At 36.2% G+C, this 19,075-nt stretch overlaps 1 protein-coding gene across 4 annotated transcripts in view; it reads right to left on the bottom strand.

The window, feature by feature from the left end:
- Positions 1–19,075, bottom strand: part of Bmcp (uncoupling protein Bmcp mitochondrial) — a 165,925-nt gene that overhangs the window by 132,541 nt on the left and 14,309 nt on the right. For 2 of the 4 annotated variants that reach the window (XM_081769229.1, XM_081769228.1), the window contains exon 3: positions 14,950–15,097. In XM_081769229.1, coding sequence (XP_081625355.1) covers positions 14,950–15,008 — 59 coding nt within the window. In that variant the 5' untranslated portion in view covers positions 15,009–15,097. Of the gene's footprint in view, positions 1–3,567; positions 5,873–14,949; positions 15,098–19,075 lie in introns of those variants that run through there. The other 2 variants (XM_081769230.1, XM_081769227.1) reach the window with 2 other exon arrangements.

Here is a 19,075-nt window from a genome sequence, read left to right as displayed (position 1 = left end):
GGTAACGAAGTGGTTGAAGTCGCAGGCGGCCGAATTTTTCGACGAAGGAATTTCCAAGCTCGTACATCGCTACGATAAATGCCTTAATTTGAATGGTGACTATGTCGAAAAGTAGTATTTGTGTGTGGCTTTCATCTGTATATAATAAAATTTGTTTCCTATACTTTGTTGATTTTTTATTCCAAAACGTAATCTACTTTCTGGATAGCCCTCGTATATATATATATATATATCAGGTTGCTGGGGAAGTAGTTCACTCCACATTGTGGACTTAATTCACCCCTCATTCTTGATTAGTTTTAATTCTATGCACTGAGAATATTCCACCACTTGATTCTTCACTAATTTTCACTCCAAAAAGACTAGAGGGGATAACTGAAAAACCTCAACGAAAATACACGGTCATATTGCTTCGAAAATTAATATATTATTTTACAGAAGTTATAGTGAGAGGTGTTTTAAATTGTGGGAGCGGAATTCACGCTTTTATCCTGCTAAGATTTTATCCTGAAGCTGTAGGGATCAGTAGAATGCCCGAATGCCCTTAAGAAATTATACATTATATTTAGTTAAAATCGAATAATTCTCACGCACTTTATACTGTAAAATTGACTCGTATGTTCAAACTTGTAGTATGGGGTGAATTTCAAGATCTCCCTATTCTTCATGGATTTCAGCCACAAAAAGGGCTTACTTCGGAAGGTACAAACTGAGTTCTCGTACAACTTGCCAGAGTAAGAGTAGAGAAGTCGTGCGGATATATATATATATATACAGCGTTTTATTTCTAGAAATAAAGATGCTGGTACGCTGGACCTCAGATTCATAATGGTTAAAATGTTGCATACCTTTCAGTTATTATTATTAACAATAATATAAAAAATAATGCCCAGTAGCATATCACTGCAGTCTTGTAACTAAAAACTCTTACTTACATATATATATAAAGATGCTTTAAAAAAATGTATAATTTTCACATCTTAATTTTATAATACAGTAAACGCATTATGGAATATTCATCGACAATTGGTTTAATTTAGTGGGGTCTGCTCCTCCGGCTAATGAGAAAAGAAATCTTCAATCAGCCTGGGACGAACCCATAGTAAAACATCATATTTCCTCATAAATACAATCAACTCATAAGATCGAAGACAAGGCCAGATTCCTCGCTGTTTCGTCCCAGGAAAACGGTGCATGGCTTCAAGCTCTACCGTCATCTTGTGTTGGTTTACATCTCAGCAATGAAAGTTTTCGTATAGCTACGGCTCTGCAATTAGGAGCAGATATTTGCGAACCACACCGTCGTCGTGCTCGTAATGCTCTCGTCGAATAGAGAGGCTTACATGGCTTATCATGCAAGAGCAGCGCAGGCAGACAATCACGGCACTCAAGTGTGAACGATATCATTCTGAGAGCTCTCACATCTGCAGGTGTCTCATTAGTACGAGAACCAAACGGATGCAGTCGTTCAGACGGAGAAAGACCAGATGGAATCACTTTAGGCCCTGGAAAAAAAGGGGAAGCTCTAGTTTGGGACTTCACCTGCACAGATACTTATGCTCACTCCAATCTTCCACATTCATCATCACACGCAGGTCTCGCAGCTGCTCGTAAGGAGACCGACAAGAGGAATAAATATATTAATCTCGTTGATAAATATTGATTTGTTCCAATTGCCATCGAGACAAGAGATACTTGGGGTCAAGAAGGAGCTAATTTTATCAAGGAAATCGGCCATCGTATTTCACTTATATCGGGAGATAAACGATCTAAATCTTTCCTTATTCAACGGATCAGTATCGCCGTTCAATGTGGAAACGTATCAGCCATTTTGGGTACGTTACCCACCGGTAAAAAATTAGAGGAGATCTTTCTCATATAAGGAAGAAAATAACGACTTGGTTTCTGAGTACCAACGACGCAAAGATATTTTAAACAATATGCACTTAAGAATTTAGCTTATCGTAACTATCATTGTCATTGAAAGATACTTTTCATTTTTACGTTTACTATCCCAATTTGATTCTAATGTATATCTTTCTTTTACCATCATTTCTTGCTCTTTTAGCATTTCTTGTTATTTTACCACAATTTTGTCTTCTCTTAATAATATTTGTTTTTCTATTAATTCTGTTAAGAGCTTAAGATCATTACGAATTAGTTTAAGTTGATCATATATTAAATCATAATATATTTTATAGAAAACCTTAATTCATGTTTTATACAAAAATAAAATAACATTTATACGTAGAAGTCACAAGAATTACATCTGAATATGTTCTGTGCTAGAGATATCTTTTAAACCTGTATTTGATAGTGTATGTGATCATTTAAGTTATGATTATGATGATCTGTAATATTAGCATTGTAATATTACAATTAATTATAATGTCAGTGATATATGGTTTACTGGGCAAAACACTCAAAACAATAAAGATTCATCATAAACGCATTGATAATCAATATTTCTTAGTGATTTGTTTCTTGCTTTTTCTCTTTCTGTAAATGGGCGAAAGTAAGTTGCTATTGTTTGTTTTCAAAAGGCATCAAGAGTTCCACAAATACTGAATTTCAATAACAACATACATACCGTACATTGTTCACATAATGTTCTTCAGAATACTAATCATGCTACCAAAATGTTCGACAACCTCTACATAATTAATAGATAAATTATGCGAAAAAAATCTAGGGGATGTTTTCATTTAATCCTCTTCCCCATAATGAATAAAAATAATTAATTGGATACATTAAAATAGGAACTGAGCAAAGACTCCTCAACGAAGAAAGTACAGAGGTGGATTTCCAACAGAATTTTTCTATTAGCTTTCAGTTTAGTCGAACTTCAGCGATAGACAAATTTGTTGGGATTATTTCGTTGTGGAAGATCAGGGTTTTTAAAAGAAGAATCTGGTCGGTTCAGAGCCTTTATGATTTATATTACTGTGCGAAAAAGGAATGAAAAAAGGGAGGCGCGAGGAAGTGCCAGAGAGCGAGAGACAAAAAGGACCAAATATTTCTAGTCCCTGAATACAATTAACTGACTTCAAGAAGGAACAAAGATTCGCAACTCTTTCTCTAGCAGAAGAAAAAAAAAAAAAAAAAGGAAAACAATAAAAACGCTGCGTTCAATAAAACTATATATTTACTATTTGGTGTTTTCGAAGTTTCTCGTCAACACCTTTCTAAGACAGAAGAGGAAATATTCCGTTCTCATTAAAAAGGTGCCGGTACGTCGTAAAGTTGCGTACCGCCAGAAATATTATATATATATATATCGATCGAGTGAAATGATAGAAGCTCGCTTCTATTAATCTTTTGCTTCATGATGTATTTTTGAACACTGGAAATTAAACGATGATCAAATATATACTGGCTACTCTATTAAACTTCTTTCCAAAATATAATTTCTCTCCCATAAGAACATATATAAAACATAGTCCCTCCAGTATAATCAATACATATATATAATTACGAAACGAATACAAACCGTACCACTTAAATCCTCCAAAATTGAATACGACATTAAACTTTATATCAATAAAAAAGAACCCACAGAATACTAACCTAAAGCATGTTTTAATGATCATAGCAACTTCCGCCCAAATTTGATATATCCATGTTATACCTCCTAACATCTTTCCTTTGTTGTCTCTTGAAAGAAAAATTATTTCCCTGAAATAATACTTAGTTAACTCTTAATTAATCTAATTAGCTTTCTCGGTATTCCAAGTTCTGTAAGAACGTTGTATAATGTTTCTCTCCTAACCGAGTCGTACGCCTTTCTAAAATCAATAAATAGTTGCTGTACCGCGATATTGTATTCCCATTTTTTTTTTCGAGTATTTGGCGAATGGTAAATATCTGGTCGATAGTCGATCGATTTCGTCTGAATCCGCACTGATAATCTCCAATAATTTCATCTGCGTATGGGGTCAGTCTTGCTAATAAAATATTTGAAAGGATTTTATAAGATGTTGACAGAAGAGAAATGCTTTAATAATTATTTGTCGCCTTTCTTGTGAATTGGAACAATGATTGATTCTTTCCACTCTTGTGGCAATTCTTCCTTGTTCCAGATAAGGAGAATGAGTTTGTGTATCTTGTTCCACAATTTTTCACCTCCAGCTAAAATTAACTCAGCCGGAATTTCATCTACACCCGGAGATTTGTGTTTCTTTAATTTCTTTATAGCGTTTCTACTTCTATTCGGTTGGGTTCTGGAATATACGGTTCTGCGGTGTGTATCTCCTTTTCTCCACGCACATTAGTTTTTGGTTGCGTGTTAAGCAAATCGTCAAAGAAATCTTTCCATCTATTTAAAATGCTATCCGTGTCAGTGAGAACTGTACCGTCAGATTTCTTTAATATATAAGCACGAGGTTGATAGCCTTTCTTAAATTCATTGATTCCCTTGTACATGTCCCGGATGTTTTTATTTTTACTATTATCTTCAAGTTTCTTAATTTTAGCTTTCAAAAAATCGCGTTTCTTTGTTCTAAAAGTTTTGGAAGTTTCCCGCCTAATATCTGCGAAATTTTGTGTAGTCATTTCATTCGGATTTTGTAGCCAGCGTAATTTTGCCTGTTTTCACTTCTCTGCTAGTTTTATGCATTCCTGGTCGAACCATGGTTTGTTCCTACGTATTTCCGCGTGTCCCAATTTTTCTTTTGCTGAAATTTTAATGCTATCTCTAGTTTCAATCCTGGTATCCTCAACACTAATGCACTCCGAATCTTCTAAAGCCGAGAATCTATTCGAAACTTCAATCTGGTATTTCTCTCTTACCTGGTTCTCTTCTAATTTCTTTAAATTGAATCTCTCCGTTTTCGGACAATGAATATTACCTCTATTCAACGATAACCTCTCTCGTATTCTCGCTGCTACCAGGTAGTGTCACAATCAGCCCCTCTAAACGATCGGACATCAATTATGCTAGATTGCCTTCTATCTACTAAAACGTGATCAATTTGATTATGTGTTTTTCCGTCTGGTGATGTCCAAGTGTATTCATGAACGTCGCGATGTGGGAATTTTGTACTCTTCATGATTAGGTTTTTTGATGTTGCAAAGTTCACGAGTATAACACCGTTGTCATTACTTTCCTTATGCAGACTTTCGTTCCCTATAATCGGTTTGAAAATATCCTCTCGTCCTACATTCGCATTGAAATCCCCTAATAGAATTTTCATATGGTATCGCGGGAGTTGGTCAAATATCCGTTCCACTTCTTCGTAAAAACTGTCTTTTATATCGTCATCCTTATCTTCAGTTGGGGTATGTACATTTAAAACAATAATATCACACCACCGTCCCTTAAGAGTAATAAAAGAAAGTCTGTCAGTAACCAATTCAACCCGTTTAATTGCTGGTAATATACGTTTATGAACGAAAAACCCTGTTCCTAACTGGTGATTTTTATTTCCTTCCCCGTAAAAGAACGTAAAATTTCCGGAATTCATAGATCCATTTCCTTCCCACCTAACTTCCTGAACTCCTACTACGTCCATCCTGTATTTCTCTAACTCACTCGTTACGGAGTTTAACGCGCCTGCCCTATAAAGACTCCTAATATTCCATGTTCCAAATCTCATGTCCATTTTCTTTTGCTGAGGTCGTGCCAAGTTATCAGTCCTTGTCCGAGGCTTTTGTGAATATTTCTGAACAAGTGCTTTTTTTTTTTTTTTTTTTTTTTTTTTTTTTTTTTTTTTTTTTTTTACAGAAGGAGGTTGTTAGCCCTACCCAAACCCCCAAGCTGGAGGACCACTCCTAGTCGGCTGTCCGCGACTGCTTATTCAGTATATTCGCAGCTAACCTCTATATCTAGAGGCCTTCTCCTCGATCCGCAACCTGAGGACGCGCCATGCCGTGGTGACAGGAACCCACGTTACACGGATATATATATATATATATATATATATATATATATACCATAACGTGGGTTCCTGTCATCACGGCATGGCGCATCCTCAGGTTGTGGATCAAGAAGATATCTTCTAGATATAAAGGTCAGCTACGAATATATTGAATAAGTAGTCGCGGATAGACGACAAGGAATGATCTTCCGGTTTGGGGGTTTGGCATGAGGCTAACAACCCCATCCTGTAAAAAGGACACTCGTTCAGAAACCTCGGACCAACACTGATAACTTGGCATGACCTCAGCAAAGTAAAATGGACATGAAATTTGAAATACGGAATATAAGAAGTCTTAACAGAACAGGTAGATTAAAACTCGTGACAAGTGAGTTAGGAAAATATAGGATGGACTTGATAGGAGTTCAGGAAATTATGGGGGGTGGGGAGAAAAGCAGATTTGCAGATTGGAAATTTTACTTCCTTTTTCTTTAATGGGAAAGGGAATAAAAATTATCAACTAGAAACAGGGTTTTTCGTTCACAAACGAACAGTATCAGTAATTAAATCTGTTGAATTTGTTAATGACAGACTCTCTTGTTATTACTCTTCAGGGTCGGTCGTGCAATATTGTTCTAAATGTACATGATTCAACAGAACATAAGAATGGCGATAGAAAGGACAGTTTTTACGAAGAAGCAGAACGTGTATTTGTTATAGCAATGCAACGCGTTTTCAGAAGAGGGTATGGAAAAGAACGGCTATGTAAAGGGTGCAGAAAACTTGGTGAGTTTGTGATTATTTTCATATCTCTAATGTTTGTGCGTGTAATATTTTTAAAAATACAGCTTTTTGAGAACGAATGAATCATTTATAGTAGTCCTGTACTTCGATCTCACCAGATGGAAAAACAGAATCAAATTGATTACGTTTTAGTAGATAGAAGAAGACAGTTTAGCGTAATTGATGTTCGGTCGTTTAAAGGAGCTGATTGTGACTTGATCACTACCGGGTAGCGGCGATTGTAAGAGAAATTATTGTAGGGGAAAAGAAATCTTCAGCATCTGAAAACCGAGAGGTTTAATTTTTTAAAAAAATTAAAGGAGAATGGCACACTCGTCACGGATACGGATGATATTTTCAATATATGGAAAGATCTGTTTGACAATTTACTTAACATATTCAAAAATTAATGTACGTGGAGAAAGTGAAATGCACAGAGCAGATCCTTATACTTCAGAGTTTAACGGAACAGAAATAAAAATTGCTATAAATAATTAAGGAAACATGAATTTCTGGGTGTAAGCGAAATTTCTGCTGAGTTAATTTTAGCTGGAGGAGAAAGGCTGTGGAATGAGATATACAAACACATTCTCCTCACCTGGTACAAGGAGGACTGGAAATTTCCTTTTTGATCAGAAGTTTAATTTAATGATTCCATTGTGTAGAACTAGTATTTAATATAGTACATACCAAAAATCTCAAAAAAATATACTTCTTAGTTACGGAGATACAAAGCCTCGAACAATGCAAAAATGCTCTGCTTACGTCTCAGCACCAGAAACAAGCTATTTCGGCGTGACGTCACGTAACTGATCCCCTCTCTGAGTTGTATTAAAAGTTTCACGGAATGTTTTTTTACTGCAGTTTCTTACTATAAATCACAAATAAATGTAGTGGAATAGTGAAAGGAAAATGGCAAAATAAGTAAAATACTTATTGTATATAAAAATAACGTGTTAATAAGAACTATTTTCCTAGTTTAAAATACACTAAGTCATCTGAAATATTCTATCATTACAAATATTTTAGATATATATCAGCAGGGTTATTTTATTATTATGCTCGGCCAGGAGTCGAACTACTGCATCAATTCAAATTTAAAATAAATCACGTGCAGACTGAAAATATGCAGGCCACTATATTCTAGTTACAAATGTAGCCTTTCTTTATTTTTAAAACTTGGCTCCCAGTGCTTTGAAAGATCATGTTCTATAGTTGCCTATATATTACTCCCACTCTACATATTGAAAATTTGTCGGCATCATATTATAAATGTAGCGAATCTCCATTTATAATACTATGGCTACAAATATAGCTGCATCAAAATGCTCTTAGCGCCTTTACAGAAATTCGTATCCTACTACATCATTTACATTGTTCTTACTATTTACTGTACATATTAGCAATTGGTCACTACATATCATTGCAACAACTATTCTTAATTCTATAAGAACTCGTATTTATAGCATCTTTACCGTTCTACTGTATTTCTACAAGGAAAATGCTTTCGTGGTCATCGCGGTGGATTAGACCTAAAGAAAGCTATAACAAACAGAGGTAGGCAGATGGTCAAGCTGCCAAAAGAGCATACTTGAACAAGAGCAGTTCTCAGAATTTTTTCTTTTAACTGAGGCGCCAATTTTCAAAACTAGGCATCATAATAATACAAGTACAATTTATGCATAAAGCCTACATATTCTGGATTTAAGTTATCTAGGCGCCAGACTCGCACTTCCAGTCGCCATTGCTACATGGTGCCCAGGGTTTTTTGAACCTGAACAAAAGGAATATTAGCAGAAATTTATTGTGTGTTCCATGTGTTATTACTTTAAAACTTCCAACTTTTTCTTTACAACAATCTCACACGAAATAGTGTTCTGAGCATACAAACATATTTATAATTTTTCTCTCGTCAGCTCTGAGTGTGAATAATATTTGGTATATGGTGGTACACTTGCAAACGATTAGACAGTAAAAGTATTACGTTTTCTGAGATCCATATGGGAAAAAAATATAACAATGAATGTTTGAAGAGTTTAGCCCTTTGTTTACGTTTCGTTTGCATTAGTGTAGATTGGTTTCCTTCATGTCACTCACTAGAATTCAGCATATTGTGTATATAACTATTCGTCATGACATACCACAAACGTTCGTATTCATTCAGTAATCAGGGGACACGGTGGTTCAGTAGCAGAACTCATCTTTGATGTGAGAGGTCCCTGGTTCGATCACAGGCCATGTGAGTTTGTTGCGAACAAAATCGTGTCTGTCGATTTTCTCACGATTTTGGTGTTTTCTCCATTTTACCAATTTATAATCATTTACTCTTAGCTACATAACATAATACTGGGGCGTAAAACTAAAAATTCCACTTCATCTCATTCAGTAATCAGCCAATTAGAACTAATCTGTTATTACTGTGCTATCATGCCTGTTTATTTGTTGATTTAATTCATGTGTTTAAAACACTTCAGTCGATCTGTAAATTTTCCTAAGGACGCCTACTCACCACACTGTACCAATTATATACATTTTATGGACTAATATAAACAGTTTACGAGCATGTTCCATTGGCTTAAAGAAAAGAACGGTGAAATAATATTGTTAATGTGTAAAATAGGTCAATAATAGTACTGGAGAATTTCCAGGAAGCTCATGGACATGATTATCATCCTAACTTTGAGCGTCCTAGCATTGAAGCGTAAAGAACTTGGATTATTTTTACTTGGGAAAATGTTTTCTCCTGAACAAATTTCCTTGGGCTTCTCCTCTAAACGTATTTCTTATCGAATCTACGATGAACCAGCATTCCAGAAATTAATACTCTACTATAAAATCACAGTGGTTTTACATCGTTTATTTTTTTTTTCTTAAGTATGAATACGATTCTCTTTGTAAGGTCGACTAGTGACCCAAATATGCGGGCATTATTTAGTGTATTATCTCAGGATGCAAACAATGCCCATTTACGTAAACGTACTAAATAAAATTACTAAATAAAGGTACCAAATAAAATAAAGTAAAATTATACAATAGTTTTTGTTTACTCATACATCTAATTTACATTACAGCTTTTAAAAGAATTGCAAAACTTGATGAGTATGAATGTTCATAGGCACTGATTGTAGTATACTGCTAAGGAAAGTAACACTAGTTACATATTTAAGTGGTTTAGTATATTAAATGCATTTACTTTATTACTGAGTATTGCTTCAATTTGCTTCAATGTATATGTCAGATACTTTAATGTATAATTTTGCAAACTAGTACGCTATAACCTTATCCTTAGACATTCGCGATATTTAAATAATTGATTATTGAGTAAGTGTCTATTCCCGTGTGATTTAATGTTTGACAAAAGTTTTTTTTTTTTTTTTTTCATATCTTAACCTTTAAACCAATTTTTTTTACCCTTTCTTCATGTTTTTAAATCCTTTTTGGTCTTTAACAGGCCGAAGAAGGAAGTAGCATCTTCCGAAAGCGCTACCTGTTGAATGTAGAAGAAAATTCTGCAACATATTTTTTGCGGTGAGTAATAGCCCTTTTGATTTTTCTCACTGAATATTATCACTGCTCGCAATATGGTGATAAATAGACAAATAGTTTTACTTTTCAAGTTCTGTTACTATTTTGTTCGTTTTGTAGCAACGTCGCAGATAATTAAAAAACATCCATCGTATTTTTCTGTAAGTCGCTTTCCTACTGAGCGGCGCAGACATTTCCCCTGAACCGACAAATGACGTACAAACCAGGGGCGTCATTTAGGAGAGCAGGGAGGGACATGCCCTTCCCTTAGAGATGTATATAGATTTTATTAACAGAATAGTAGTAAATCAATGGAAAACGCGAAATTTTACTTATATCAAGGGGTCTTGCCCCCCCCCCCAAAAAAAAATCTGAAATGATGCTCTTGGTACAAACATAGTGATCACTGTTTTAAGCGCAGAAGTAACACAGCGAAATTCAATCGCAAATTACGATTACTTAAAATCAACGCATGAGCAAAAGGAACTGTTTTCCGTAATCAATTAGCTCTCATATATATTATAGTACAATAAAAAAAGGAAAAAACTGGTAGAAATGTCCACTGCCACAAGAATGGAAAGAATCAATCATTGTTCCAATTCACAAGAAAGGTGACAAAACTGATTGTAATAATTATCGAGGCACTCTCTTTTGTCAACATTCTATAGAATTCTCTCAAACATACTGTTAGCAAGATTGACCCGATGTGCAGATGAAATTATTGGAAATTATTAATGCGGATTTAGGTGAAATCAATCAACTATCGACCATATATTTACCATTCGTTAAATACTCGAAAAGAAATAGGAATACAATACTGCGGTACTTCAGAAAGACCTACAACTCTGTTAGAAGGGAAACACAGTATAACATTCTTACAGAATTTGGAATACCGAGAAAGCTAGTTTGACTAATTATGATTTTAAATGAATCTGAAAGTAAAGTCCGAGTAGGAGAATACTTGAGTACGAACTTTCACGTTAAGAATAGCCTGAAACAAGGAAATGCATTATTTCCATTATTATTCAATTCTGTTCTATAATGTGCTATAAAGAAAATCAAAGGTACCAGCCAGGCCCCAGAGCTGAATGGCACTTATCACGTTATGGGTTAAGGTGATGATGTAAACCTGATAGAGGATGATATGTTGACAATAGAAAGAAATGTAAATGTTTTATTAAACACCTGTAGAGCCATGGGTTTAGAAGTAAATGAAAAAAACCTAAATATATAGAAATTCGCCGAGACCATAATACCGCAAACTATGAATACGTTAAAGTAGCAAATAATTTACTTTCGACAAAGTAAATTCTTTCAAACATCTAGGATAAACATTAACAGACTGAAACAATATCCACGAAGAAGCTAAATTACGACTGAAAGCAAGGAATTCGTGCCATTATTCGGTCCAAAATATTTCGTCTTCTCAAAGAATTTGAAGTTTAAAGTGTATATATAGTACGATAATTATGCCTGTTGTACTGTACGGCTGTGAAACATAGTCGCTTACTTCAAAGGAAGAATGCACAGTGAAATTATTTGAAAATAAAATCCTAAGGCGAATATTCGGACCCAAGATGAACAGGAATGGCGAATGTGGAAACTTCATAACGAGAAACTGCATAATTTGCATGGAGGCTCAGATGGGCAGATCATGTAGCCAGAATGAAAGAAGGTAGAAACGCCCTCAAATTTTAACTGGAAACCTAATCCGGAAAATGACAATTAGGATAACCTAGGCGCAAATAGACCTAGCAGAAACAGGAATACAAAGTAGAAACTGGATGGCGTTCGCAAAGGACAGAAGTGAATCAAGAGTTTTTGTGAATGAGGCACTAAGCCCCTCCGAGTTCCGTAGGATATTTATATAAAGGTAACCAAGAAAGTTCTGTCGCTTTTTCTGGAGGTCTGTGTTCAATTGGCCCTCACACCGTGAGTTGAGTGTGAATGGAGAAAAGGCGAAGGTCAGTTGTTGGTGTGGGTATATCCAACATATTACCTCGTTGTGGCAGTTCAGTTACAGTACGTCAATTTGCGTAAGGACAGAGTACACATGGGACGCCCACAGAGCGTCATAAAGGCGTGTATGTTGTACGACTTCAAACTGGGATAAAACGCCATTGCAGCGGGGCGGAAGATATGCCAGGCCTTTGATTAGGGTGTCGTGATTACGCGGACAGTACAGCGGTGGTTTAACAAGTTTAAGGACGGTGACGATACACTCGAAAACGCACCACGTGCCGGAAAAAAACGAAGATCTTCAGGCAGCAACTGATGCGAACAATAGCCAGACATGTGAGGAACAGGGACTACAATTCAGTGTGAGTAGAGAAACCATTTGGCAGCACCTCCATCAACTTGGGAAGCACTACAAGTTGAGTCGATGGGTACCACATGATTTGACTCCAGGCCAGAAGGCAACGCAAGCAGACACCTGTGTTTCTTTTCTGTCTCGTCTGAGGAAGGAGCCATTTCTGGACAGGGTGTTGACATGTGATGAGGAAGGAGCCATTTCTGGACAGGGTGTTGACATGTGATGAGGAAGGAGCCATTTCTGGACAGGGTGTTGACATGTGATGAGAAGTGGGTCCTGAACGAAAGCTCCACGGCGCCGTCATCATTGGTTAGCATCCCATGAACCGGTTCCAAAACAGCCGAAACCAGCACTGTACCAGAAGAAGATCCTCATGTGTGTTTGGCGGACAGATCGCGGCATCATGCATCGGGAACTGCTACCAGCTAGTCAGAGCATTAATATAACTGTGTACTATTAGCAGTTTAGCCGTGTTCAAAAAGAACTCAAAACTCTGGAGCTAGCACTCCTGAAACGCAAAGAGGTCCTTCTGTTACAGGACAACGCTAAACCGTAGATGGCTAGGATGACAGGGGACATCATTCTACGCCTTGGACGGAAAACACTATTGCATCCGCCATACTCCCCGGACATTGCACCGTCCGATTATCATCTGTTCCACTCTTTGGAAAATCACCTTAGAGGACGCCAGTTCAAACCCCTAGTACAGGTGCAAATTGCGCTTGATACCTTCTTCGCTTCATGGCCCACCAAGATCTAACGCGATGGAATCCGTGGGCTTCCAGAACGTTGGCAGAATGTCGTCGATGCTGATGGGGAATACTTTAGATCTTCCAGGTACGTCTTAGATGACATATCGATGTTCGAAGGTGGTGGGTGAAAATGCGACAGAACTTTCTTCTTATAGTGGACCATTTATCTTGAAACGTCCTTGTAACTTTTAAACTAACGGACAAAAAACGCTGGAAGTTTGTGCCACGCAGTATTGGCAAAAGGACATTGCTTGGCATGATCTGTGATATCATAAAGTTAACAGTTGCCAACCGAAGTTTATTTTCTTCAAATGGCACTACGTCAGGTTATCACATATCTCAAATTTACTTGTAAAATGATAATGTACAGTACAACATTTGCAATGCAGTGTTGCAAACTAAGGACACTACAATATCACAAACATCGAAAAAACACTCGAATTTTGGAGGGTTCTACAACAGTAATAACGCAAATGAGATGGATGGGGTAATGTACATGGGGATAGATGAAGGTGAACAATAAGGCGTGACTTATTGCTACCAGCAAGACGGCGCACCGTCTAATTTCCTCAAGAAAGTTCGAGATTTTTCTTGATATTCGCTTCCCACATCGGTGGATTGGCCGTGCAAGTCCAACTGCATGGCCACCTCGGTCTCCAAACTTAATACGTATGGATTTCTTCCTGTGGTGTTTTGTTAAAGATCGAGTGTGTGTTCCGCTCCTACCAGACAATCTTGCAGACCTGAGAAGTCGCATCTACGCTGCCGTTGTAGAAGTTACACCCGATCAGCTGGAATGAGTATGGGAAGAAATTGAGTTCCGGTGCGATGATTACCTCATCACTAACGGCAGTCACATCGAACCAAAATGAGACTTTGATGTTAAACTTAAAGGTTTTGCTACAAATTTTGACACCTCTCTCGTTCCTGTAAGTAATCTCAATAAATTTCTATATGATTTGAAAGTTGTAAAGTCCTTTAAGCAGTACCAATTAAATCCTCCAAAACTAAATACGATATTACACTTTATATCCATCAAAAAATTAGCACAGAATACAAACCCAAAGCACATTTTAATAATCACTTCAATATCTGCCTAATTTGACATCTCCATGTTATACCTCCGAACAGTATTAATGTCCACTTCAGTGGGTGTCACTTTGGATCTTAGGAAAATGTGATGTTTCTAACTATCAAATTATTTTACGTTTGAACTCTAGATAAACACAACGTTTAAAATTACATATACTTGTCTCAAGACGCAGACTCCACGATTGATTTTCTCGTTCCACCACGTGATTGAATCCACATCAGTGGTCAATTCCATAAAGTTCTTCTCTGTTCCCTGCTCCCTGAATACACTCTGCACTTTGAAAAGACATCACTTTCAAATATAGCAAGTTAAGCAATGTGTACGATCTAAAAATTGTTAAGATAAGAAGTCAGAGAATCAAACTTAAGATGCAAACAAACCATCAAAACTATCAACCTAATGATAATAAAGATAGCAATCATCTGATAACTGAAATAAAAAAAGAAAAATATAAAGAACGAACATATAATTCCGCATCAATTCGAAACTGTCCTTTGTATAAATATAGTCAGTCAAAAGAATGAAGACAGTACATTTTACGCTACATAGATATTTGAAACTGAGATAGCACTAATAAAAACATTTGTTTCTTTATTCTAAAAGCCATAGGAAAGCAGGCGGGCTTACCCTGAATATAAAGCTCTGACTCCCTCTTCCTTGCTTATTCGTAAAAAAGCGTGTATCATCCCTCTATACTTCAGTGTTGCATGTTTATTATCTATCTTTTGTCCTTGTATCTGTAAACGAGTTTTAGCAGTATCAATTGGGAAGGTTCCTATTGTGATGTACAGAAAAAGAAATGATATAGTTAGTAATAGTCTATATATTTCTATTCACAAGATCACACGAAATATTTAACAATTTACTCGCTTCTTGACTTTTTTAATATTATTATTTATTTTTTAAAATACAAACTAGTATCTACAGCTTTCATTTGTTTATAGCACAACCCATTGGTCTCCAGTCCTTCATCGAAATTCAAAATTACGTTAGAATGGATTTTATTCGATTTTGATGTTATCATAAACTCACTTAATTTTTATATTACCATAAACTGATCCTACGCCCAAAAACTACAATCAATTTATTTAATTTTTAAACAAAACTAACTCCACTTCTATTCAAATGAGATTTAATACGAATACATTGTTTAATTAAAATTTCTCTTAATTCCTTACAAGACACACACGATCTTAAACTGGCAGGCAGGTATCAGTACCATACACATTCAACAACGGTATCCTTAAATGAAACATCTTTTGTTATTAAGTTTCGACGATGTCAAATTCAAGTACAGTTTTCATTGCATTAAAATAAAGGAGAGTTTTTAGATGAAATTATCTATAACTGACATAAAGTGCTGAAGGATCTATTTTCTGACGAAAACCTTAAAGAGATTTTTCCTAATTCAAAAATGATTTTCCTAGCACACACATAAAACAGATGTAATAGCATGTAATCTCTGTTACTTCACGTTTTACAGACTAACTTAATACTTAAGTCAGAAACAAACACTGCCGGCCAAGACAGCAACGTTGGTCCTAATAATCTTACTTATGAATTAACATAGATATTTTCATGTTGATGTCAAGATGGGTTAAAAAAGAACATCACCATACGCTGTTTTTCTACGAATGGTAAAATATGATACATTATCACGGAATTATACAATTAGAGGGAGGGGAAGGATAAAGTTATCTTTTCATTAAGTTCAAAGGAGATAGGCTTGTGATGCAGAATATATACGAGATTAGTCCCAAAAATACCCGACCTAACAGAAAACGTAAAAAGAAAATGGGAAAAACTATCTTTATTGCTCAACATAGTCTCCTTTCAGCTCGAAACAGTTTTCCTAACGATGTTTAATAGCTTCCCTGTTTATAGTAACCGTCGAGCTCCTCAAAATAGCCATTAATCGCAAACTCCACCTCTTCATTGTTTGCAAATATTTTACCACCGAGCCATTTTTTGAAGTTTGGAAAGGAGAAAATAATCTCAGGGGGCTAAATCTGGCGAATAGGGTCCGTGAGGAAGCAATTCGAACTTCAACTTATTGATTTTGTCCATAGCGATAACGGATGTGTAAACTGGTGCATTGTCTTTATGAAACAACACTTTCTTTTTCGCCAAATGCAACCGTTTTTTTTTTCTTTCTTTCTTGATATCACCATTCAAACTTGCAATAACGTTTGCATAATTCTCGCCATTTTCTTTTTCTTTCTTCTTATTGAATATAACCAATGAAAATTATATCACGCGCATTCCAAAAAACTGACGCCACGACCTTGCCAGCAGACAGAACTGTTTACGCCTTCTTTCGAGCCGATTCTCCCTTTTCAGTCTATTGTTTTAACTGTTCCTTCGTATCGGTGATGGATTCATGTTCCATCCATGGTTATGAATCAACGCAAAAATCGACTTTGCTGTGAAACATTGCTAAACACTCGATTGAAATATCCTCACAACGATGCTTTTGTTCCATTGTGAGCAAACGCGGCACCCATTTCGTGCACAGCTTTCTCATGTCCAAATTTTCAGTCAATGTGCGATGTGCACTTTTTGAAATGCCTACTATATCTGCTAGCTCGCACACTTTTAGTTGACGGTCATCCTATGCCATTTTGTGGATTTTCTTCACCGTATTTGGCGTGGTCACCTAATCTGGTCGATCAATGCAATGTTGGTCTTTGCAGCTCGTACGGTCTCGTTTAATTTCTGCCACTCAATATTTTACTGTTGTAAACGAAGAAGCAGACTCCCCCAGGTAGAATCTAGTTCGGCTCATATGAAAGTATTATATCACATAAAGATGACCCATTTTGTCCACGTTTACAAATTCACTGACAGCGTTCACTATTGATGGCTGCCAAACAAATACTAAACAACGCAGCGACTTCAAACTTAAGCTTTACAAGGTTTGAACTTTCGACAATGGCAATATTTTTCAAACAGCAACCGTCATTTATATTGGTATTTTTCAGACTACCCACGTAAGTTAAATAATCCTAACTACTAATGCGTATCTCTTTGCAATATATCCACGAAAATCGAAACTTTACAGCCAAACCGAAACTTAGTCGTATTCTTCAGAACTTACCTATAAGTAAAAACGAAAATAAGCTTTTTCGAAACCATCAGAATAGAGTTCAAAAACATATGAGGAAATCTTCCAGTACAAACCTAACCTAAAGAATAAAGCTTTGGATGATTTGTGATACTAATTTATGCATTCAACTGTAAAAAGATCGAATCATCTCATTGTAATTATGTAAGATGATGACTGAAGTATTTTGATATATCCAGCCAATATTAAGGGCATTAAATGTTATATAAAAGAAGGAAAATTGGGAGATCGTTGATCATCCCAAGCACACACTGCACATGACAATATATATAATATTCCCTATCCGTTTGAGAAATGACACTGAATGTTTAAAGTAACGTTCCGCGAATACCCCTTATAGGTTAATGGTGACGAATATTAAACGCACGTGGATCACGAAGGAATTAGTGGAGGACATGATAACTGTCCATCACAAATTCGCACGGCTTGGAATTGGTTCAGAAACTAGAAGTGAACACACTACCATTAGTTCATTGTATCCCTTAATTACCCGCTCGATTCATAGTATTAGCATCTGTACAATCATATCTTCTTGACGATCATGCAATAGTTTCTTTCTACATATAATATATTCAAAACACATTAATTAAGGATGTAGAAAGTTATCAAAATAATCGCAATACCTTTTGAAAATGCAATTTACCTGTTTAATAGCGCGTTGAGTCACTTTTAGTCCATGCCTAACTTCTATTCATCGCAAAATTGCGTCATGTAACTCATGAATCGTTTCCGAAGCAATATTGAGACATTCTTTGAGTAATGCAACATTCAGTTGTGTCAGTGACTATGGGAAAACTCTCGCCGCTCTAAAACTGACAGTAGATGTTCAATAATATTTAAGACCTCCCAGTTAGTCTAGTGGCTATGCGTGTGCCCTTGGTGCACGTGATCTCGAATATCATTTCTCGTGGGAAAGCACTACAACATGAACTCATTACGGTAATTCGAATTCCACCTTAAAGACAAGCTACACATCATATAGCCTCCGTACTCAAAAGGGGCGTTAAACTTCAAGAAACAGGGCCAGAAGAACTGTTCATCTTTCCTCAAACCACACTTGAACAGGTCTAGTTGTGAGTGTTTGAGAATCTTGAGAATCATCATCTTGAAAGACAGGAAAACATATCGGATTCACACGATCATCTAATGTATCCACACAAATAATAGCAGTATTTCGTAATTTGAGAATAACAACACAAAGTGAATACCATAAAATTACGGTTATCACCAACAAGGAGCCACCGCAATGTTTAAAAGTAAGAAGTAGACAGTTCGGAGCATACACCTTCTTTGGTGTCCAATATAAGATCCTTAGAATTTAATGGCAACGCCTGAAAAAGCCAATTCATACTTTTCGAAAATTTCTTATCAACATACAAAATCATTTCAATAATGATTGGGCTTCTTCAGGGATCTATAATATTTCGTTGTTATGACAAAGAGGAGCATTTAAAGCAGGTTAGGGAGCACACCGGGCACGTTATGATATAAAAATTCCATCCTCACCCAAATTCCGGCCTCTCGAAACATCTGCAGGACACAGGATGTAACATAGAATGTATCACGGTTTTACACTAATGTGCCAATAATACAGAAAGAAAGGTTTCTGTGTCTCTTTTCATAAAAACC

The sequence above is a fragment of the Thermobia domestica genome, chromosome 8 (genome assembly GCF_964235325.1).
Source record: "Thermobia domestica chromosome 8, izTheDome1.hap1.1, whole genome shotgun sequence".
Lineage (NCBI taxonomy): Eukaryota > Metazoa > Arthropoda > Insecta > Zygentoma > Lepismatidae > Thermobia > Thermobia domestica.
Note: the sequence above shows the minus strand (reverse complement) of the source record. Positions and strands in the feature narration are given on the sequence as shown.